This window comes from Rana temporaria, chromosome 3, assembly GCF_905171775.1.
Source record: "Rana temporaria chromosome 3, aRanTem1.1, whole genome shotgun sequence".
Taxonomy (NCBI): Eukaryota; Metazoa; Chordata; class Amphibia; order Anura; family Ranidae; genus Rana; species Rana temporaria.
In genome coordinates, this window is record NC_053491.1 from 138,379,694 (window position 1) to 138,403,211 (window position 23,518).

The 23,518-nt window shown below is 41.6% G+C and overlaps 1 protein-coding gene across 2 annotated transcripts in view; it reads right to left on the minus strand.

Annotated features, from left to right (window-relative positions):
* Positions 1–302: 302 nt before the first annotated feature.
* The window catches only part of NAPEPLD (N-acyl phosphatidylethanolamine phospholipase D), a 30,754-nt gene continuing 7,538 nt past the window's right edge, over positions 303–23,518 (minus strand). For both annotated transcript variants that reach the window (XM_040343485.1, XM_040343484.1), the window contains exons 2-5: positions 10,931–11,237; positions 9,280–9,926; positions 2,768–2,882; positions 303–1,058 (exon numbers count right to left, since the gene is read on the minus strand). In XM_040343485.1, coding sequence (XP_040199419.1) covers positions 912–1,058; positions 2,768–2,882; positions 9,280–9,926; positions 10,931–11,237 — 1,216 coding nt within the window. In that variant the 3' untranslated portion in view covers positions 303–911. The remainder of the gene's footprint in view (positions 1,059–2,767; positions 2,883–9,279; positions 9,927–10,930; positions 11,238–23,518) is intronic.

The window sequence follows — 23,518 nt, forward strand, 5'->3', positions numbered from 1 at the left end:
TGGAGTATTGGTTGTGCGTGGAGTAGCTGACCCAAGATGTGTACAACAGGTCTATGTTTAGTCATTACTCTTTACGTTCCTCCGTATTATGGTAATGGATGTAGTTGCCTCACTATATATATATATATATATATATATATATATATATATATATATATATATATATATATATATATATATATATATATATATATATATATATATATATATTAGCACCCCATACATCTAAAGCAGTGTGTAGAAGAAAATGCAGCTCAGCAGACATGGTGTGAACAAGCCCTTATTCATTTTTGGGCTGTGTATGTTAGCGTGACTAATATGTTTAGCTCTGCTCCCATTACCACCATGTCTCCACACTACTCATCTATTTTAATGAAGTCACTTCAGTGGGTAGTGTGGAAAAGGTAGGGTTATTGTTTATATCATTGCTTAGCCATGACTCAGAGTATGCAAAGGTGGAAAATATAAAGTATAGTCAATACGAGCAGATATGGATTACATTACACCATAGTATGCTGTTGTATAGAAATGATAAAATACAGCTTGTTTGCATGCCAAAGTGTGAGTGCATGCAATGTAGGCATCCCAACAACCAAAGTGTTACTTTTCGCTAAAAAAAGAAAAAAAGGCACCATCTATGTTATATGCGTCTCAAACTGCAAGCAATGTGCACTGCTGGTAATGTGCGTGTCCAAACGTAAAATGTTTGGCAGATACCAGCTTACTAGGCTCTAAATGTAGTCATCTCCAAAAACACAATTCAATGTGTTATTCAAGTAATATACATTTGCAACACCTATTATTGATTTCCTGATAAAAAAACAAAATTTACACAAACTTTGGTGCAAGTCAGTAGAACAGGTCAGTAAAGTTAAAAAAACACCAGAAGCTGGTTCTGCTACAGGCGGTCATCATTTGCTACATTCATCCTTCAGGTCGCCATTGATTCCCACGTTAAAGAGTTTGGAGGCTCCATGGTTCAGGACTATGAAATCTTCCTGGGTAAGTCCGTATCGTTCCAACGCTTCTCTCAGTTTCACCGGTGGCTCCAAGTAATGCTGAGAACAGAAAAGTCACAGTTGATCTACATACTTTTTATTTATTAAATTCTGCACGTATACTTTTTGGTATATTAGTAACAGTCCAAAAGGAATGTATATTTTCTTTATGTTCAGGACAAAATAGGCCAAATGAAATACGGCATGGGCACTTCTCAGTTTAACAATGGTCAGAAAAGGCAGCTTTACAGCTAGCCGTGGTGTGAAATAATCCTGAATAGGCTAGTTGTAACCGATCGGATATTCCGACAACAATTGTCCGGCGGATGTGTCTTGTCAGATAATCCAACCATCTATATGCTCCATCAGACAATTGTCAGAATTTCCAACAACAAATGTTGGCTGTGCATGCTCTCAAAGTGTCCGGCGACAAATGTGTTCTGTACTGCCTCTCTGGCCCAGTTGGGGAGCAGCGTGTGGGTTGTTTCAGCAACAATGAGCAGATCGCTCATTCTTTTTAATGGGAGATCAGTCCACATGTACTGCAGCCGTTTAGTTTAGTTTGGTTTCTGAAAAAAAGGAGCTGCAACAGTTTGGTTCTACTCATCACCAGACCATAAAAATGTCAACAACAATCTTCCTATGTGATCATATGTACATTCAATGTATTTTAGGCAGGTCATGTGCAATAGGTACACGAGGGAGGCTATTAAAATCTTGAGACTGCTGCTGGGCACCACCATTTTGGCTGTGAGGTCAGCAGACTCTGAGCTGTCACTTAAAGCGGAGGTCCAGTGAAAAAAATATTAAAAGCCAGCAGCTACACATACTGCAGCTGCTGACTTTTAATAAATAGACACTTACCTGTCCAGTGCACCCGCGATGTCGGCAGACGACGAGCAATCGCTCGTCTCTCTGCCACCATCCTCGGTGAGGGAAGCCTTGCAGCTTCACTGCCCAGTTCCCTACTGTGCATGCGCGAGTATCGCAGCACTTTCCCAGTGGTCCCTGCTGTCTCCCGGGACCAGTGTGTTTCCAGAGGGCAGCGGGGGGGGTATGGGTTAGAAGTCGAATGACTCCGGTGGGAGTCTCTCCCCGGAAGTGGGTGCAAATACCTATATTATAGGTGCCAAATGTGACACGGGAGGGGGGGGGGGGGGGGGTTGGTTCCGAAAAGCAGAAGTTCCATTTTTGGGTGGAACTCAGCTTTAAGTGACAGTCTATAGTATTTTCCGTTGCATCTCCCTCAGCAGCTACACAAAAAGTAAGCGTGTGTGTGTGGTGGGGGGGGGGGGGGGGGGGGGGGGGGTTAGGAGCAACTTCTGCCAATGTTGTGCTATGGTTAGTATTACTTCCGAGCATGCGTATTTGTATTTAGGATTTGTTTCCAACAGACTTCTGTACACACAAATCGGATAATCCAACAACACACATTTGTTGTCGAAAAATTTTAAAGCATGCTATCCCACATTTGTTGGCGGAAATTCCAACAATTGTCTGATGGAGCATACAAACGGTTGGATTTTTACGACAACAGCCTGTCACACTTTTCCCGACGGGAAATCCGATCGTGTGTACAGGCCTTTAGAGTTGAGGGCTATGGCGTGCAATGGAGGGAAGGGGCTGTGCTAGGGAATTGACTCTCTGAATCAGTAAACTTAAAGTATTTTTTAAAGATGTACTTGATTGTCTGGGCTTTCACATTTGCAATTCTTTAAGGCGGTGACAGGATCTCATTAGCCATGCTTAATACTAGAAAATGATGGTACCTCATTAGCTAGTGCAAATGTTCCCCAGTGAATCCCAACAGACTTCTTGGCACGGACATCAGCATGAATTCTGACTGCTTCTTCTGGATCCACATGTTGACACCTCATGAACCATCTATGGACAGGAAGATTACAAGATTTAAAAATTTAACAGAAGAAGAAAAAAAAAAAAAAACATACAGTCTACACACCCCTGTTAAAATGGAAGTTTTGTGTGATGTAAAAAAAAAAAAAACTGGAGACAAAGATAAAATTTCAGAACTTTTTCCACATATAATGCGACCTATAAACTGTACAACTCAATTGAAAAAACAAACAGATCCTTTTTTTGGGGGGGGGGCTAAAATAATGTGATTGCATAAGTGCGTACACCCTCTTATAACTGGGGGATGTAGCTGTGTTCAGAATTAAGCAATCACATTCAAACTCATGTTCAATTGGAGTCAGTACACCTGCCATCATTTAAAGTGCAGCTGTTCTAGTAGGTCTTTCCTGACATTTTCTTAATCGCATCCTACAGCAAAAGCCATGGTCCGCAGAGAGCTTGCAAAGCATCAGAGGTATCTAATTGTTAAAAAGGTATCAGTCAGAAGGGTACAAAAGAATTTCCAAGGCATTAGATTTACCATGGAACACAGTGAAGACCGTCATCAAGTGGAGAAAAATGGCACAACAGTGACATTACCAAGAACTGGACGTCCCTCCAAAATTGAATTAAAGGCAAGAAGAAAACTGGTCAGAGGGGCTGCCAAGAGGTCTACAGAAACATAAAAAAAAGGTGCTGCAGAAATATCTGGCAAGTACTGGCTGTGTGGTACATGTGACAACAATTTCCCCATATTCTTCATATGTCTGGGCTATGGGGTAGAGTGGCAAGACAGAAACCTTTTCTTAAGAAAAATTATTCAAGCTCAGTTCACAGCGTCTCCCCGCAGGGATGTAGTCCAAAGGGAGGAGGCGAGCATGCCGACTAACCCCCAACCAGAACGGCTCAGATGATGGGGGCAAGCTTACTGAGGAGCAACAGGAAGTGAGATATTCAGACTAAGAAAATTTTTTTTTAGAAGGGAAATCGAAGGAAAAAAAAAAAAAAAAAAGGTAAGTGAACCAACAATGCACTCGCTTAAAAGGAACCTATTTAGAAAATAAAACAAACCCCTTTAAGGTTTGACCGCATATTATATGGTTTTGGTAAATCCAAAGACAAAAATCTGCAGAAAATGTAATAGTGTGTATGGGGCCTTAGTCAAGGTAGAAAGAATTATGAACAGTTCCAAATACCAGTCAATATTGGCTTCTACTAAAAAGCTGAACATGAAAAGGAACTTCATCTTTCAGCAAGACAACAACCCAAAGCATACATCCAAATCAACAAAGGAATGGCTTCACCAGAAGATGATTAAAGTTTTAGAATGGCCCAGACTTGAATCCAATTGAAAATCTGTGGGGGTAATCTAAAAAGAGGACTATGCACAGGAGATGCCCTCACAATCTGACAGATTTGGATGTGCCATGCTGATAGGCTCATACACAAAAAAGCTGAGTGCTGTAACAAAATCAAATAAAAAAAAAAGGTGCTTCGCAAAAGTATTAGTTTTAAGGTTGTGCACACTTATGCAACCATATTTTAGAGTTGTATTTTTACTTCCCTCCACCTAAAAGATTTCAGTTTGTTGTTCAACTGAGTTATACAGTTTATAGGTCACATTAAAAAGGTTCTGAAAGGAATTTGGTCTCATTTATTTACATCACAGAAACCCGACATTTTAACAGGGGTGTGCAGACTTTTTAAATCCATGTATGTTTCAGTTATCATGATAACTAAGAATGCATTACATATATTTCAGGCATATTTTATCTGCAGAATTCTTGAATTTACATTTTAGTCATCCCAAGTTAATGTATATTATCTAATCTTTTTCAAGACACAAGCTAGGAAAGTCAGTATGAATGATTTTTATAAGGAAAATGATGCCACAACGTTAGATGTGGCATCAATACTAGTGATGTGGAAACTTACTTGTGCAGGTTTTTATATATATATATATATATATATATATATATATATATATATATATATATATATATATATATATATATATATATATATATATATATATATATATATATATATATATATATATATATATATATAATCTCGTTCTCATATGCAGTAGCCCTTGCGCCCCTTAGAAAAATGATCTGTGGTGAATCGCTGTTCATTGGGCCATTACCGGGCTGCGATACGTTGCATCCTCAATGCCCGTTTTAACCCTAAAAAGGTGAACCCTCACACCACAACCATGTGCATTGTACGCAATTGCCCACACAGTCCAATTCATTTTAATGGGTCGCATTTGGCAACGGTACTGCATCTTTTTTTATGGTGCCTGCCTACACTTTAAGTTTCCTGTAAATGTTCAGATATGCCAACAAAGATAATACTTTCTCTTTAGTTCATTAAAAGGATACAGCTGGATCAGCAGGTGGTGTAATGACCCAATGATCTACTGATCCGGCTGTGTCCTTCAATGAACCCAGAGAAAAAAAATCCCATTTTCTCTTTCATTCATCAAAAGACACAGCCAGATCAGTAGACCATTGTGTTAATACACCACCTACTGATAAGCCGGTGTCCTTCAATGAACTCCGAAAAAGATTTTACGGTGAGCATAAAAATCTAATTTTTGTTTTTAATAGAACCAAAACAATAAGGCCCTGCTCACACTAATGCGATTTCTCCTGCGTCTGTCATGCTACAATGCACGACATTGATGGAAAGCACATTATGCTCTATGGTGCTCGTTCACATCAAAGGAACGTGGTGCAGGTGCTTCTTTTGGTGCAGCAGAATGTGGTTTTGGCCCCAAAGATTTCAATGGGACTGAAGTTTCAATTAGATATACATTTGATAAAATTAGTTATTTTTTATTGGATTGGCACTCCAGTCAGAAGATCTTCCTACCAGGGCTGCAAGAACTGATCAACAGTGTAATGGCCAATAAAATCTCCAACAGCCAGCAAATCTAAAATAATCGATTTGGATGGAAGTTGAGTCATCTCTCTATTTTGGACAAGGTAGTATAGGATAAGACATCTACCAGCTGCTAGGTCACCAGTGTAGAGACCTCCCAGCTCAAGTTAGTATTTCACCCACTGTGCTGGGCACACCTTTTCTCTACCGGGCTTCAGGCCTGGTAGGCATGGAACTAAAGGCCATTTGTAGGAGTCTTCACTTCCTTCTTAAAGCAGGGGTTCACCCTGTTAAAAAAAAAAAAATGTTTTTTTTTATTAGACCATTACATTCGGCATCGTAGCGCGAGCTACGGTATGCCGGTCTTACATTTTTTTATCCCCGTACTCACTGTGCTATGGCTCATTGAAGATTCCGGGGAATGGGCGTTCCTATGGTGAGAGAAGGTGATTGACGGCCGGCCCTGGCACGTCACGCTTCTCCGGAAATAGCCGAAATAGGCTTGGCTATTCACGGCGCCTGCGCATAGCCTGTGCGCAGGCGCCGTGAAGAACCGAGACCTACTCCGGCTGTCTTCGGGGAGCGTGACGTGCCAGAGCCGGCCGTCAATCATCCTCCCTCTCCATAGGCACGCCCATTCCCCGCGGGAGTCGGATTCTTCAATGAGAGATAGCACAGTGAGTACGGGGATTAAAAATTTAAGACCGGCATACCGTAGCTCGCGCTACGATGCCGAATGTAATGGTCTAATGATGTGAAGGAGGGTGAACCACCGCTTTAAGCCAGGAATAAAAAGGACAGCTGTAATTGGGACCACTTTAACCACTTAACGCCCGCCGCACGACTATTTACGTCCGCAAAATGGCACGGACAGGCAGATGGGCGTATATATATACACGTCCTTGCCTTTGCGCAGGTCCGGGGTCCGTGCGGCGGGCGGATTCCCTCGGGGAGCGATCCGGGACGACGGGGCGGCTATTCGTTTATAGCCGCTCCGTCGCAATCGCTCCCCGGAGCTGAAGAACGGGGAGAGCCGTATGTAAACACGGCTTCCCCGTGCTTCACTGTGGCGGCACATCGATCATGTCATCCCCTTTATAGGGGAGACACAATCGATGACATCAGACCGACCTACAGCCACACCCCCCTACTGTTGTAAACACACACTAGGTGAACACTAACTCCTACAGCGCCACCTGTGGTTAACTCCCAAACTGCAACTGTAATTTTCACAATAAAGAATGCAATTTAAATGCATTTTTTGCTGTGAAAATGACAATGGTCCCAAAAATGTGTCAAAATTGTCCGAAGTGTCCACCATAATGTCGCAGTCACGAGAAAAAAAAAAAAAAACGCTGATCGCCGCCATTAGTAGTAAAAAAAAAATTATTAATAAAAATGCAATAAAAATATCCCCTATTTTGTAAACGATATAAATTAACGCTTATTGCGATTTTTTTTACCAAAAATAGGTAGAAAAATACGTATCGGCCTAAACTGAGGAAAAAAAAAATTATATATGTTTTTGGGGGATATTTATTATAGCAAAAAGTAAAAAATATTGAATTTTTTTCAAAATTGTTGCTCTATTTTTGTTTATAGCGCAAAAAATAAAAAACCGCAGAGGTGATCAAATACCACCAAAAGAAAGCTCTATTTGTGGGGGAAAAAGGACGCCAATTTTGTTTGGGAGCCACATCGCACGACCGTGCAATTCTCTGTTAAAGCGACGCAGTGCCGAATCGCAAAACCTGGCCTGGGCATTTAGCTGCCTAAAGGTCCGGGGCTTAAGTGGTTAAAGCATGCACATTTTTTCTTTGTAGTATTAATATCCAAATGAATGCTGAAATGATCAATGAGCTAATGATGTCTAACATAAAGCCATGGGATAGTATAGTTCAGTAATCCTTCAAAATGTTGATCAAGAAAGCATGGCTTGTTAATCCTAGAATAGAGAATTGCATGACTAAATCCGATTTATGAAATTACCAATTCAGTTATTTCACATTGTACTACTCTACTACTATGGTGCAATGCTCCAAAAAAAACTGGGACGCATCTATGACAACAGCATGGCTTTGTAGTAGAAGAGTCCAGGTGCTTAACTGGCCTGCCTGCAGGCCAGACCTTTCAATATTTGGTGCATCTTGAAACATAAAAATACAAAGACAACCCAGGACTGTTGAGCAATTAGAAGCCTATAATATAAATGAGACAACATTCCTCTCCCAAAACTCCAGCAACTGATCTCCTTAGTTCCCAGATGTTTATAGAGTGGTAAACAAGGCCCTGTGCCAACCTTTTTTGAGATGTGATGCTGCCATAAGTTTCAAAATTATCAATTTTTTTCTTAACCACTTAAGGACCGGACCAATATGATGCTAAATGACCCAAGGGGTTTTTACAATTCGGCACTGCGTCGCTTTAACAGACAATTGCGCGGTCGTGCGACGTGGCTCCCAAACAAAATTTGCGTCCTTTTCTTCCCACAAATAGAGCTTTCTTTTGGTGGTATTTTTTGCGCTATATACAAAAATAGAGCGACATTTTTGAAAAAAAAAATCAATATTTTTTACTTTTTGTTATAAGAAAAATCAAATAAACTAAATTTTAGTCAAACATTTAGGCCAAAATTTATTCAGCCACATATCTTTAGTAAAAAAATAAAAAAAATAAAGAAATCGCAATAAAAAATATATATAATAATAGCTACCTAGCGGGAACAGCAACACTAATACAGCAATCAGAAAAATGATCGCTTAGTGACACTGGCAATAGGGAGTGAAAGGGTTAACTAGGGCGGTGATCAAGGGGTTAAAACTTTATTAGGGGGGGTACCCTAAACCTAACACTAACTGCCTGTCACACTGACACTAAATGCAGTGATCAGTACATATATGATCACTGCATTCAGTGACACTGTGGGGGGGTGATCGCAAGGGGTTAAATGTGCCTGTGTGTACTGGTGTAGTGTTGTGCAGACTCACTGTGTGATGTGAGCTCTCCTCAGCGGCGGTTGAAAATACCGCCGAGAGGAGAGATCACATCACTTCCCTCTTCCTGTGTTTACACAGGACGACGACGTGACACGCAGGGGGAGCGCGCGGATTGGCTGAGAGCGATCCGAAGGGGGCGGACAAAAACGAAAAAGCCGCCCCCTCATCCCGGATCGACAGCCACGGGAACCGCCGCATGTACCGGGGGGGGGGGGGGGTCCCGATCGGACCCTCGACCCACGTCTAGGCAGGCACAAACAGGTACGTTGATGTGCCTGTCCGTGCCATTCTGCCGACGTAAATGTACATGCGGCGGTCCTTAAGTGGTTAAAATGGTACATTTTCTGTTTAAAAACATTTGATATGTAAATAAAAATAGGATTTACAATAGTCGCAAATCATTGCATTCTGTTTTTATGTAGATTTTACAGAGTCTCAATTTTTTTGGAACTGGGGTTGTATCTGCTTGCCATTTATATTTTTTTATGCGCTTTTCATTTACAAAATATTGAGGTTTTTCACTTGCATAACAAACTTCATACCTTGGCGCATAGGCTCCAATGGGAATTGCTGCTACATCAAAGGGCCCAAATCTTTTCCCAATCTGTTCAAAAGCAGCACAATAACCAGTGTCGCCAGCAAAAAAGAACCTATTTGAGGGTCCAAGAACAGACCAGCTACCCCACAGTACTTTGTTATCATCAAATGGTGTCCTTTTGCACCAGTGCTGGCCGGGGGTAAAAACGAAGGTCACCTCATCATGTCCAGGAACACAATTTTGCTCCCACCAGTCCAATTCAATAACATTTTCACAGCCACAGCTTTGCATCCAGCTTAGGAGCCCCAAGGGAACAAACCACCTCAGTTCAGTACCAAACCGCTGATTCAGCTCCAGTACAGTGTTGTAATCCAGGTGATCATAATGGTTGTGACTTATCACAACAGCATCGATTTTTGGAAGCTGCTCTATAGTACATGGTGGTCCTCTAAAACGCTTTGGACCTGCAATACTTATTGGAGAGGCTCTCTGACTGAAAACAGGATCTGTAAGAAATGTCAAGTCATCCATTTCCACCATGACCGATGCATGCCCCAACCAGGTGATCCGTATCCCAGTCTCCAACTTGCCTGCAGACTCTGAATGTTGCACAAAATATGGCTCAATGATTGGAAGTTCCCTATCAAGTTCCTAGAAGAAAAAACAGATTGTTGTTAACAGGATAAACATATTTTAAATGAACTGTGATTTAATGCAGATGTCAAGGCAAAAAGAAAAACCACACACACACACACACACACACAGCTAGATTCACAAAGACTTACGACGGCGTATCAGTAAATACACCATCATAAGTCCGAATCCGCGCCGTCGTATCTTTAAGCGTATGCTCAAATTGAGATACGCTTCTCTGTTGCCAAGATACGACCGGCGTAAGTCTCCTATGCCGTCGTATCTTAGCTGCATATTTACGCTGGCCGCTAGAGGCATGTACGGCGATTTACGCCGAGAATATGCAAATGAGCAAGATACGCCTATTCACGAACGTACGCACACCCGTCGCAGTAAGATACGCCGTTTATGTAAGGCGTTTTCAGGCGTAAAGATAAACCATCAAAAATATGGCGCAGCCAATGTTAAGTATGGACGTCGGGACAGGCGTCGAATTTCACGTCGTTTACGTAGGCCGATTCAGAATGGGGCTGGGCGTAGGTTACGTTCACGTCGAAAGCAAGGAGTATTTGCAACGTGATGCTGAGCATGCGCCGTACGATCGGCGCTTCATTTACATGTATGGTGATGAATCGTGAATTCATTACTATACAACACGCCCCCTACCTGCCTATTTTGAATTAGGCGGGGTTACGCCAGGCCATTTGTGCTACGCTGACGTAACTTAGGAGGCAAGTGCTTTGTGAATACAGTACTTGCCTCACTATCTTACGTCGGCGTAGTGCAAATGGGATGCGCTACGCCGACCTAAAGATAGGCGGCTCTACCTGAATCTGGCTATTAATATTTAGTACATCTTCACTCTACATGTACTGTACATTTGCCCAGGTCTTATGCAGGCTATACACAAAGCAAATTTCTTTCAATATTGACCGATGTTCTATTGTACTTCACTGTGTTTAACAATGGATTAGGTTTATTTTCTATAAATAAAAAGGGGGATAAATTTGTAACACACGTACCTCTTTTGAATGGGGTACATTGCTATTATCTTTCTCCGTTAGAGCCCATTTCATAGCACTGTAAAGGGCAGGAGTCTTCCAGGTAGGCCAAGGATTGACAAATCTCCCATTATTGCCCTTCACAGACTTGGTCACATCCTCTTCCAATCTCAAATCAAGCCTGAAGCTTTTTCTGGAAGACCGTGAAGACTCGCTGCTTCTTGAACTGCGGGTTGAGTTTTGGCGTTTCCGGACTGTCTCTTTTGGGTACTGGTTCGATGTTAAACATTCTTCATCCCTTTCATCTTCGTCTGAAGCCTTATATAATCTAAAAATCAGAATTTTGAAATTCAAATTAGATGTGAAAGTTATTAACAAAACATATATGCTGCATGCACAGAATTACAAAACAAAAATCCTAAACACGTAAATTCCAGAAGGTTTTACCCCCTTCATGACCCAGAACATTTTTGCAATTCAGCATTGCGCTACATTAACTGGAAATTGTGCGGCCGTGCAACACTTTACGCAAATTACATTTTTATAGAAAAAAAAAAAAATTCGCACAAAACTGGTTTGGTGGCATTTGATTACCACTGGGATATTTTTTTTTTCTCTTAGCGATATAAACCAAAAAAATTTAATTTTGAAATAAAAGCCAAACAAAAAAATAAAACAATATTTTCTACTCTCTGTTATAAAACATATCCAAAAAAAATAAAAATAATCAAGTTTCTTCATAAGTTTAGGCCAAACTGTTTTCTGCTACACATCTACAAACTGTGTTACACATTAGGGATCGATATAGTTTTTCGGTGCCCATACAATACTGATATTTCAGCCACCTCTCAGGCCGATAGCTGATATTGTCTGTCGGTATTCTGTACATTTAAAAAAAAAATATTTATTTAATATATATATATATATATATATATATATATATATATATATATATATATATATATATATATATATATATATATATATATATATATATATATATATATATATATATATATATATATATATATATATATATATATATATATATATATATATATATATATATATATATATACACACACATTTTTTTTATTTAATTTCCATTATTGCTGTCACAAGGAATGCAAAACATCCCTTGTGACAGTAATAGGCAGTGACAGGTACGCTTTATGGGAGGGATCTGGGGTCTATAAGACCCCAAATCCCTCTGTACCTGAAAGTATTCAAAACGTCAAGCGTTTTTGAATACACACACACAATAATTTATATATATATATATATATATATATATATATATATATATATATATATATATATATATATATATTTTTTTTTTTTAAAACAGGCGCCTTTAAGATGCCAGTTATCCTGGAAGTGAGGTCATAACATTGCTTCTGGGATACTAGATCCGAGACTCGAACTAAGCATCGGCTTTGTTCGGGTCTTCGGTCAGCTGGCTGCTCGGACCTCCTAGTGGGACGGGAGAGCCCGGTCAAGCGACGTCTCCCGCTGCTTGTAATAACAGCTGAGCGGCTGCTGAACCGCATCGGTTGTTATTTAAAGAAAGCCTCTAAAAGAACTGCATCAGGGTGATGCCCTTCAGCTGCAGGCATCACCCTGGTAAAACCCCTTGAAGCAATATCAGTGGTAATAATTGCCTAAATTTGTGCCGATACCTATACAAAAAAAAAAAAAAAAATGACTATGGGCTTCACCGATAAAAATCGATCGATCCCTAGTTCATATACTGGAATTTACACAGCTATGACAGTAAATTAACGGAGACGGACAAAACTAATACAGCCAACAGTGCCAATACCGCACACTGTACTATCGACACTGGCTGTGAGGGGGTTAACATCCAGGGGCAAGCAAAGTGTTAATGGTGTGCCCAACGTACCCGGGTACTCACAGTACAACTACTATGGGCGGACGACGAGTGGTTAAGCTAAAGAAGTTGTCAGATCAGTGGTTTAGAGGCAGCAATATTCATATATTGATATAATTTGCAAATTATTGCTAGGGAGCGTAAGATGGTGGCCATGATCAGGCTCAAGTAAATGCCACTTTAACAAGAAAAATTTTCCATGACCAATACTATCCACGTTCAGTGCTGTGAAAAACTCTTTGTATGCCCATTCTCCATTCTTCCTCTGCCGGATGATCACCAGTAACAATGACATCTTTGATACATCACCACACAATGTCTCCGTGTACAGCTAGCAAAAAGGCAGCATTGAAATCAGAGTACCAGGGTACCAGGGAGAGCGGAGCGAGCCTAAATTATACATAGGTCAATGAAATGACTAAGAACATATCATAATTCTATATTAAAAAGGCCCATACAAACTTTATTAGATTTTCTGCAGATTTTTGTGTTACATAGTTACATAGTTAGTCAGGTTGAAAAAAGACACAAGTCCATCCAGTTCAACCACAAAAAATAAAAATAAAACAAAATAAAAAAACACAGTAAAATCCTATACACCCAACTCCATACCCACAGTTGATCCAGAGGAAGGCAAAAAAACCCAGCAGAGCATGATCCAATTTGCTACAGCAGGGGAAAAAATTCCTTCCTGATCCCCCGAGAGGCAATCTGATTTACCCTGGATCAACTTTACCTACAAATCTTAGTACTCAGTTATATTCTGTACATTTAGGAAAGTATCCAGGCCTTTCTTAAAGCAATCTACTGAGCTGGCCAGAACCACCTCTGGAGGGAGTCTGTTCCACATTTTCACAGCTCTTACTGTGAAAAAACCTTTCCGTATTTGGAGGTGAAATCTCTTTTCCTCTAGACGTAAAGAGTGCCCCCTTGTCCTCAGTGTTGACCGTAAAGTGAATAACTCAACACCAAGTTCACTGTATGGACCTCTTATATATTTGTACATGTTGATCATATCCCCCCTTATTCTCCTCTTCTCAAGAGAGAATAAATTCAGTTCCTCTAATCTTTCCTCATAGCCGAGCTCCTCCATGCCTCTTATCAGTTTGGTTGCCCTTCTCTGCACTTTCTCCAGTTCTCCGATGTCCTTTTTGAGAACTGGTGCCCAAAACTGAACTGCTGTGTTCAGATTTACAAATTTAGCTCAAACCTTAAAACTCTTTTTGGAGGTTTTCCACACTGACCCAGGGGATCCTACGTGTTCCCCCCCTCCCCCCTGGAGTTGCAGTTTGATGGTGCGGCTCGATGCTCGGTCCTGGTCAGCTCTCCGACACACGTTTTGGTAAGTGGCAGTATGTGGCTACATCAGTTTATTTATGCAGGAGGAATACCTGCACCCCGCCATTTACTCATATGGTTGGGGAAGACGGGTCCTCCTTATGCTTCTTGTTACACAATTTATTTATATATATTTTTCTTTATAGAATCTATGGTCGCGTTTAATTAACTACTCCCTGAAGAAGACCGCTACTTTTAAGGTCGAAACGCGTAGGGGTATTTCGCCCATAGTATTTACACATACACCGTACTGTTTTGTTTGTATTTATTATCATTGTGTGATTCTATTTGTTCTTGATTGATTTTATGTCAAGCTTATATCCTGAGTCCTCTTTTCGGGGCTCTTTTTGAACATTATATTAAATAAAATTTATACTTTTTTTATCAACAAGTACATCTTTAATTTTTTGCTGCAGCACAAAGCCCCTAGGGGTAATTTTCTCTTTGCTCAAGTGTTATCAGGGGTGTGCAGCACTCTTCATCCATGGGTTGTAATACCTTTTCTTTGCTAAAACCTTAAAACTCCTTTCACACTGGTGCCGCCTATAGCGTCGGCAGTAAAACGCCGCCATTTTACCCGATATGCGGCGCATTTCAGCCGCTAGTGGGGCACTTTCAACCCGATATCGGCCAAGGGTTAAACTGCCCCCAATGAGCCGCTACAGCAGCGTATTACCAGTGGTACGGCGGCGCTGTTCATGGATTTCAATGAGCAGGAGTGCATTAGGAGAGGTGAGTTTACCGCTCCAAAGAAGCTGCTGGAACAAAAATGGCCTCTGGACAGCCGCACTCTGAACAAATTGTAGCCTTTATTAAAAGAAGGACATCACTACAAGTCACAGCAAAGTAAAATAAAACCCAACTGCTGACGCGTTTCGCACTGAAACTAGTGCTTAGTCGTAGCATGAGCTAGGACTAAGCACTAGTTTCAGTGCGAAACGTGTCAGTAGTTGGGTTTTATTTTACTTTGCTGTGACTTGTAGTGCTGTCACTCTTTTAATAAAGGCTACAATTTGTTCAGAGTGCGGCTGTCCAGAGACCATTTTTGTTCCTGCTTTGCCAAGTGCATTGCCTGCACCTGAGTTGTCTGCAGCGGTGGATGTTCATTTGGGTTCCCACCTGGAGCCGCTATTCCCTTTTCCCCAAAGAAGCTGCTGGCAGGACTTTTTCCGACACCCTGCCAGCGCACCGATCCAGTGTGAAAGCCCTCTCTCTTTCACACTGGAATGAACAGAGCAGCTGTTTAAGGGCGGATTGCAGGCGCCATTTTTAATTTAAAATATTTCAATTTGTATACGATCAGGCAGGCCGTTGCACTACATGGTTTTGGTAAATCTGAAGACAAAAGTCTGCAGAAAATCCAATAGTGTGTATGGGGCTTTAGATCAGGATTAATGCTCTAAATTATGAATTTGAATGACAGTACGCTCCTTGAATAAAATACCTGAATATCTGAAGTTTGTAGGAATTGGGGCAGTTATGTAACCAGCACACAGAAGAGAGAATGCAATTAACATGAGAATGTGACAGCTGAGCGTAGATAGAAACATCACTGTCACTGCGATGTGCATTGTTCTAGAGGAATTCATATGAAGCAGCACAATAGTACATAATAAGCAGTCCTACCACTCATTACGTTAGTATAAAAAGTACAGGAGGAAGGTGCATCATTTAGAATTATGTCAAATGATATTTATTAACCTTCATTATGTACCATCAATGAGGTCAGTAATATACAGTACAGCATAGAATAATATTCCAAAGAAAAAACCATAGACACTATACAAAAAAAAATATATATATAATGCCACTATAAATACACCAGAAAATCCATACTTTTCACAATGCATGTGTACAGACATGCATTAAAAAAACATGGCCTACAAATTAAAGCATTTTTCTGTAAAGCAATGGTTCAACTCAGTCCTCAAGTACCCCCAACAGGTCATGTTTTCAGGCATTCCATTATTTTGCACAGGCGATTTGATCTTAGTAATTAGCGCAGCCGTTTCATCTTAAGGACATGCTGAAAACATGACCCGTTGGGGCGCCTCGAGGACTGGAGTTGAGAAACATTGCATTAAAAAGCACTCTGGATTACGTTCAGAACAGACCCGCTTTTGAAAGAGTTCAATGTACGTTTGTTTTTAATCACTTTTTGTACCGGTGTCAATCACCTGAACACATTGGGGGATATCAACAAAGGGTGGTGCACCATAAAGCCTGCCCCACACTTCTAAACTGAGAAAACAGAGCAGAGTCAGTTACTAACTGTAACAGAATGGCCCGTGATACCCAGAGACTTTTGAAGGATGCGGGGTACTCCTGTGCCAGCTTCACTAATGAGTCTTGGGTCATCCTATGTCCAATAGGGGCATAGGATGACCGAGAAATATCATGAATTACATGAGATGGGACAGTAATGATAATTCATGTATTGCAGGATATCTTGAAATATTACAAGTTGTTAATTCTGACCACAACAGGTCAATGTGGAACATAGACTGTTGAGGTGCTAGATAAGCCTGGCTCCTAAGATATTTCATGGTGCTATGCTAACTAACCCTGTATTGTGTGAAAGTTCTATTGATGATAATATGTGATGAGAATTACCACAATCTAAAAAGGTCAGATGTCTGACCTATGTTCACTAAAGGAATGTGTATTGTGTATCAGGTGAGAACAGCTTGTCGCAGAGTCAGAACGTCTGGGTAATGATTAGTAAATAGCTCATCTGAATGTCATTATTTAACGGCATGTGTATTGAAGTGCCTTGTGTCATGTTGTGGATGGAGTTGAGTCATTGTCCATATTTGGTTTCGAACTATATATAAACAAGCTGAGTTTACCATTAAAGATTCATTCGTTTGGAACCAGTGAACAGAGCTTGTGTCTCGTTATTCTGGGAAAATCCATATTGATCGTGTCTGCTGGATTGTGGAGTGTCGGATAAGCTGTCTTGGGTTGGAGGAATGGAATATCGTAAACGGTGTTAACCCCTGACCGTTACACCAACTATGTGGGCGCATGTTGGAGAGCTGGAGCTACTTGCTATGGTTCCCTCTGCCGCTCAGGAGGAATGCTGTTAACCCTGCGTTTACTGGGGTTGACAGCCAATTAAGACCCCTTTTAAGGTGACTCGTTTTAGCGGCACACTTTTAGCCTCCGCCAGTGGCCGGGGAATCTACAGAATATCAGCAAATCAGCCTGAAAATTGGTATCGGCCCCTACTCTAGTATACTGCAGGGTGGATTTGATTTAAATCAAGTCAATTTAAATCAATAGTAAAATAGCTTGATTTAAATCATACATTTTTAAAGAACGACTCATCTCTGTCCCACAGTGGCTCCTCCTCTTTTGACCCGCTGTTGACTCACTGACAGTCCCATTTACTTTAATGGGAGGGCTGGTGATGCGGCAGTGACACAAGGTGAGAGATGTGATGGCAGCAGGTGGGTGGATGCCCGCTAACAGACGCTGCCATGATGGATCTGAAATGACAGGTGCCCTTTAAATGCAAGGCATTATTCTTGCTGGCAGTTAGAATCTTAACAAAATGAAGGTTTCTGATTTAAAATAATAAGCTGTCAAGTTAGTAAAACTGCAATATCAGAACAGATTCAATCATACAGTTTGCAGTGTACATAGATTTGCAAAACAATGAGATAAAGGAATATTCCTGAACTTTGTTTCATCCCATGGTTACTGTGAAATTGTGTGAATGCATCAATGCAGTGCATGTCATCTCAGCTTGCATTCATTGAAGGAGTTTACCAAATGTAAATATTGCAGAATATATAGCCTCATGCTAGATAAATAAGCTCAATTTCATGCAGAATAAACTCAAATTATTAATGCATCTTAAAATAGATTTACACTCCAAAAGCATTTTTTTTATTTATTTTTTTTAATCATTTTTATTTATTTCCACCCTGGTATACTACATCTCTGTTAATTAAGGGCCAAACCCAAGCCCGTTTCATTAAAAATTTAATCGGTGCAGACTTGAAAAAGATCTACATTTTTTGTTAACATGGTGCGCGCCACTCACGCCAGTTTACTGTGTCATTAGAAAGATGCATGAAGCTTTACTCGTCTCTCCCATTCCCTTCAAAATGTTGGCTTTGGATACAAAACACAATTTAAAGCGGAGGTTCACACAAAAAGTGAACCTCCGCTTTTTGGATCCCTCCCCCCCCCCCTCCGGTGTCAAATTTGGCACCTTCCAGGGGGGAGGGGGGGGGGGTGCAGATACCTGTCTGAGACAGGTATGTGCACCACTTCCAGGTTCGGATCCCCACAGGGAATCCAGCCTGTGATGTCACCCCCTCGCTGTCTTTTGGGAAACACTGTTCCCAGGAGAGAGCGGGGACCAGTGACTGGGCACCGCGATCCTCGCGCATGCGCAGTAGGGAATCCCGATTCCCTCAGCCTCGGCTGCTGACATCATGGGCGTGCTGGACAGGTAAGTGTCCATTTTTTAAAAGTCAGCAGCTGCCGTATTTGTAGCTGCTTGGCTTTTAAAAAAAAAAAAAAAGAAAACGGCCGAACCTCTGCTTTAAAATGAATCAATATTACAGTCTCAGCAAAAGTCTTTTGATATAAATGCCTTTTTATTTACTTCCACAGCTTTCAAAAACACCTCACAGGCTCTTCAGGAGGTATGATTCTGCAGCTATTCACATCTTAGTAACAATCCATCCGCCTAAGATTTTGCTGCTTCAGCATGTGAATATTACAGTGCATCTTAATGTCAAACTTTCCTAGGGTTCTGAATAATTTATTGCAAGAACGTCAAAAAAATACAACCCCGGCAGTCACAGGGAATGACACCAGCCCTGTGCATAGCGGAATACAGCAGACTAGCACCTGCATTGTTATGTAACAGTTTTATCCAGGCTTTAGCACCTTCTTTAGGCGATATGGCAGTTGTTAATGTTATGTGTAATATCCCCAGACAATTCTATTTATAACATAGCTATTCATATCTACTATGAGTCCAGGAATACTGATCATTCTTGCAGGTTTTACGTTCCAGGAAAATTTGAAGGATGAAGTTATCATAGCATGCTACCTAAAGCTTATTAAACCTTTGTGCTTGAAGGCCGCTAAAAAACCCGACTTGTGACCATCAGAATAATTCTGGTCCAGTGACAGGTATTCACATTCTACGCAATATGCTAAATATACTGCACCTATGTACTCTGCCATGATCACGCTAAAGAACAAAAGCGTAACTCATCTATAGCATTTATCAGTGGCGGCCGGTGCTAAATTTTGGAGGAGGGGCAAACAAATGAATAAAATAAAAAATTATCAATTGCAGCCTCACTGTGCCCAATTGTCGCCACTGTGCCATCAAATGCAGCCACTGTGCCATCAAATGCTGCCAGATTTCCCCCTCAAATGCCGCCAGATTGACTACCCCCCCCCCCACGCAACTTACCTTTAACTCGGGTCAGCCATCCTCCTCAAAAGGTCCCCCCGATGTCTTCTCTCACCCTCAATGAGGTTTCAGCCAATCAGGTGACCGGGAACCAGACCCGATGAACCCAATTGGCTGAGACACGTGTCAGCGTTAACCAGGGAACGCACCCCCTGTGCGCCCTCTGGTTAACCATTTGGAAGCCGATTAGAGCCCACAGGCTGTAATCAGGAAGCCTATCAGAGCCACTGTTATTCAGATGGCCGGCCACCTGAATAGTGGGTGGAATCAGTGACAATACATAGATTCATGCATTGCATGAATCTATGTATTGTTGAGTGAGGGTGCAGGAGAGAGGAGGCGGCACTCCTGCACCCACCGCCACTGGTATTTATAATGATTTAATCCATTTGCCAAAATATTTATCACACATATGAAATTAGATTATTGATTTTTCTTCTAGGAGGGTTTTTGCTCCTAGAAGGACCAGTATCTTCTGGTTGGCAATAACTGTGGGCTCTTATGAGGTATTTGTTGACGATTACAATTTTCGTGTTCGATTAATCCATTTTTTAATCGACTAATTTCCATTATTATAATGCACATACAGATCCAACTACTTTTAGCTGATCTCCTTGCATTGCAACTCTGCATTAGTCAGTGGTAAATGTGGTATACACTATATACTATCACCCAACACTAGTTAGTTTCCACAATCCATGACTTAACTTCACTGTTCACACAAATACATTTTAAATTAAAATTGTAGAACTGGCGCAAGTAATTTTTTCTTATTAAACTTTAAGAAAAACGTAGAAAGTTAGTTTAACTTTAATTATAAAAAAAAAAAAAAAAACACAACACTTATCTAGTATATTGACTGTCAGTCACTTTATAGTAGGCAAGGAGGCATCACTTTAGCCAGTCACACAGACATACCAGAGTGTTTACATTTTCTGGAAGCAGACATAAATCGCATTTTATTGACAATATACCCTAAAGAACTGACGCTCTCTCGTCCCCCCCTCTTTTCCTGCGGCCTGCCAGGTTGCATGCTCGGTTTAAAGGGTCTGGTATGGATATTTGGGGGGAACCCCACGTTTTTTTTTTAATTTGGTGCAGGGTTCCCCTTAACCACTTGCCCACCAGGTGAATTCTGGCACTTCTCTCCTTCATGTAAAAATCACAATTTTTTTGCTAGAAAATTAATCAGAACCCCCAAACATTATATATTTTTTTTTAGCAGACATCCTAGGGAATAAGCTGCCGGACACATCGGATCCCCTCCGCCGCTACCGACGGCTCCGGTAAGCGGCGGAGGGGATGTGTGTAAACTGGCCCTTTATTCAGAAAGTTTGGAGACCCCTGCTCTAGACCACAGGTGTCAAACACAAGGCCCGTGGGCCGAATCTGGCCCTCCAGGCAATTTCATGTGGCCCTCGCACCTCTCCTGTAGCTGCAGGAGAGCTCCAGCCCTCCTCTGGTCCTACTCAAGACCCTTACTTTCAAGCAATGCATCCAGCTTCTTCCCAGCAGCAGCATAAAGAAAGGGGGCACACTGATGTAAGGGAGTGTTGGGATGCAACTTCTGATGGTGGGGGGTGGCTCTTGACATCTAATGTCAAGGGGAGGGGGGGGGGGATGAGCTGGACATCTAATCTTATAGATTAAATCGGCCCTTTTAAGGGGAATCATAATGCTGATGCGGCCCACGATGAAATTGAGGTTGACACCCCTGCTCTAGACTGTACAGATTAAGTTCCTAAAGTCGTTCTCGATATGTTTTATCCCCCAGACTTTCCACCATTTTTGTTAGCCCTTTCTGGACTCGTTCTATCTTATCAATATCTTTTTGTAAAGTGATGTCTCCAGAACTTGACACAGTATTCTAACTGAGGTTTCACTAAAGATTTATATAGGGAAATTAGAACCTTCTTCCTCCTGCTGGTGATCCCGCTAGTGATGAATTCTATTCGCTTTCCCCGCTGCATGGTCGCACTGTTTGCTCATTTTGCAATGATATGAAATAAGTACCACCAAATCTTTTTCTTCTGTAATGCTGGCTAACACTGTACACCCAATGTTGTAATCTCTCAAGGGATTCTTTTAGAAACATTGAACTGCAATTTCCAATGCTTTGAGCAGGGAGGGGCTTGTGCAGCACTGCGGTCTCCTATGGAAAGATCTGATAAAAACAGACAGCATGTCCGTTTTCATCAGATCTCACCCGATCCGATATGGACGGATGGCGTCGCATCGCCATACGTCTGAATTTGGCGGGGCGGATCGGATGTCAGCGGACATGTCTCATAGGAGTGCATGGAGCGGCCGAGTGCATGACAGACAGACCTGAACGGTCCGACCATGTGAAAGGGGCCTTAGGGGGGCTGCTGCACACTGTAGGTTTTTTTTTATCTGAAATCTGAGGTGTTTTTTTTATTAAAAGTCAGAAGTCAAAAGTTTAGCTGCTGTCTTTTAATAAACAGCCACTCACCTGTCCCACAGTCCAGCAATGTACTCACTGCAGCCGTGTTCTCCCACTTTCTTCCCTTGGCAGCGCCAGCATCTCTACTATGGGCACCTGGCTTGACAGCCGGGTGCCCACTGTGCATTGCACAAGCGGCGATGGGGTCTGTTACTGGTTCCAAAGCCTTCTAGGACCCATCATATGTCCCAGAAGACTTCAGGAGGGAGAGCTTCTGCTTCCAGTCGCCTAGGCGACCAGAACAGAAGTGGGAGCAGGTGTCGAATTCATGTACCTGCGCCCCCCCCCCTTTCTCCCCAAAAGCTCAGTTTCACAAACAGGAGCCGGGGAGGAGACCTTAAAAGCAGAAGTTCCACTTTTGGGTGCTGCTGCTGTCAAAGTCAGTTAGCCAATGAGGAGGGAGAGGGAGGAGGGGCCGAGCCGCGACTCCATGTCTGAATTGACACACACACAGAGCAGCAGCTCGGGTCAGGTGCCCACATAACAAGCTGCTTGCTGTGGGGACACTCAGCAGGAGGGAGGAGCCAGTGATGGTGTCATCAGAGAGTGTAAATAAATTCAAAAATAATTAGGCTTTAAGTTGTATGCCTTAGAGAACACAATGTTCAGAGATATGGAAAATGGTGGTGACAAACACACTCAGGTTGAACTGGATGTACTTGGTGTCTATTCAACCCTACTATAAAACCTTCTATTAAAACTAGAAGGTAAGGATTTATCCATCTACAGTAGATTAATGTCATTCTGCCACTACGGTAAAGGTCTTTTAGCCAGATTACAATAAACCACAACAATCTGCTAGTCAATATCACTGCACTTTGACTTAAAGTCCATTTGTCCTAATCTGTCATAGTGTCTGAAAGATGAAATACGCGGCTCCTGAACAGATCAAAGCTCTAGTAACCGGTTTAGTAAACCTTGCACACACGGTGCAATGAGCCATTCAGCAAACACTACTTGCAGGCCTGCCAATGGAGATTTGTGTCTGTTAGGACATCTAGTTACAGCACAAGCTAAGGCCCCATGCACACGAGACGCTGGTAAACTCGAGTTCAGAGGCATTTGGGCATTTTTTTCAACTGCCCCAGAACACATTTAATGTTATCCTATGTGTCCATGCACACATTCACGTTTTTTTTGCGTTTTAAAGCAGTTGGGTTTAGGCTCGTTTTTTCAGACGCAAAATTTTGGGTTCAGACGCAAACGTTTTTGCGTTTCAAAGCTTTGGGAGGGTCTACAATGTCTTTGTTATGAACGCCGATAGCCGCAAACGCAGAAAAACGCGGCAAAACGCACCGAAATTCGCGGCAAAAACGGGCGTTTTAAACGCCGGTTTTTGCTTTTGAAAACTTGAGTTTACATGTGTTTGCATTTGCTTCTCGTGTGCATGGGGCCTAAAGCTGTTTGCTAGCTTCAATGTATCTATGATTTGAGACCCATAAGGGACCATAGGGGTCATTATCTGCCGCA